Source organism: Mandrillus leucophaeus, unplaced genomic scaffold (assembly GCF_000951045.1).
Source record: "Mandrillus leucophaeus isolate KB7577 unplaced genomic scaffold, Mleu.le_1.0 Scaffold280, whole genome shotgun sequence".
In the NCBI taxonomy this organism is placed as follows: domain Eukaryota; kingdom Metazoa; phylum Chordata; class Mammalia; order Primates; family Cercopithecidae; genus Mandrillus; species Mandrillus leucophaeus.
Window position 1 is genome coordinate 39,579 of NW_012102921.1, and position 1,342 is coordinate 40,920.

At 56.3% G+C, this 1,342-nt stretch overlaps 1 protein-coding gene across 1 annotated transcript in view; it reads right to left on the minus strand.

Annotated features, from left to right (window-relative positions):
- Window positions 1-1,342, minus strand: part of SH2B2 (SH2B adaptor protein 2) — a 37,515-nt gene that overhangs the window by 3,539 nt on the left and 32,634 nt on the right. The window contains exon 8 of the mRNA XM_011985212.1: window positions 920-1,128. Within this exon, the coding sequence (XP_011840602.1) occupies window positions 920-1,128 (209 nt within the window). The remainder of the gene's footprint in view (window positions 1-919; window positions 1,129-1,342) is intronic.

The window sequence follows — 1,342 nt, forward strand, 5'->3', positions numbered from 1 at the left end:
CTTCGGGAGGCCGAGGCGGGGGGATCACCTGAGGTCAGGAGTTCGAGACCAGCCTGGCCAACATGGTGAAACCCCGTCTCTACTAAAAATATAAAAATTAGCCAGGTGTGGTGGTACGTGTCTGTAATCCCAGCTACTTGGGAGGCTGAGGCACAAGAATCGCTTGAACCCGGGAGGTGGAGGTTGCAATGAGCTGAGATTGCACTTACAATCCAGCCTGGAGGATAGAGCGAGACTGTCTCAAACAAAAAAAACAAAAACAAAAAACCAAAGCATTTTAGGTTAATATAGCACAGAACCCTCTTCCTTGAAAGCACACCGCCTGGGTGTACTATTATGCCTCTGATCCAGCTGGGCGCTGTTGGGATCGCCTTCCCGCCTGTCTTCCCCTCCACAATTCTCCCTCCCCTGCAGGGCTCTGATCAGGCTGTCCCCTCCGATGCTGAACCCCACCCCCCAGACCCTGCACAGCTCTCCCACCCAGCCCAGGTCCTCCTCCCCTGGTGGGTCTCTAGGGCTTGCCCGTGAGTGCCTCTCGGGTTGGTGACCTGACCTGTGCAGGGAGGAGGGGCTGTCTGGCGGGGGTGGGGCAGAAGGTGGGGCTCTGAGGGCCTTGGCTGGCTCCAGCCCCGCACTGCGGGACCTCTGGGTGGAGACCCTCAGAAGATCCAGTGCTAGGAGATCCCCTTCTGGAGAACGGAGAGGCTGAAATAGGGCTGACTGCAGTCCCTCAGTGATGTGTAGGAGGGACGCAGGTGGTTCACGGAGCATGGCTGGGGTGAGCGGGGCCCATGGGAAGTCATGCCACACCGCTTCGCCTGCAGCTGCTTCCGAGGCACAGCCTTAGGACCGGGGTCACCATGACCCCTCTCCCTCAGGGCTGGCCACTGCACCCCCACGGCCCCGCCAACACACTTGCCTTGGCCTTGCCCTGGAAGTTGAAAGTCAGCACGTACTCCCCAGGCCGAGTCTCACTTTGGCGGATCACGAAGAGGCCGTGGTTCCGGGGCCCTCCTGCCAGAACCAGTTGAGCAGCCTTGACCCGGGACAGTGTCCCGTGGAACCAGGGGTAGTCGGACAGCTCCAGCTCCGGCTCAGCCTCGGGATCTGTCTCTGCACCCTCTTCCCCTGAGGTGGGGATGACAGTGTGAGGAACATGGAGGGAAGGAGAGAGGGGGACAAAGAAATAAATGTGAGAAAAGAGGTGACATCTTTTTTTTTTAACATGCAAAATGCTGTTGGAATAATTTTTAAAATTTTTGTTGGTTTTTAGTTTTTATTTTTAATTTTTTGAGACAAAGTTTTGCTCTTGTCGCCTAGGCTGGAGTGTAATGGCACAATC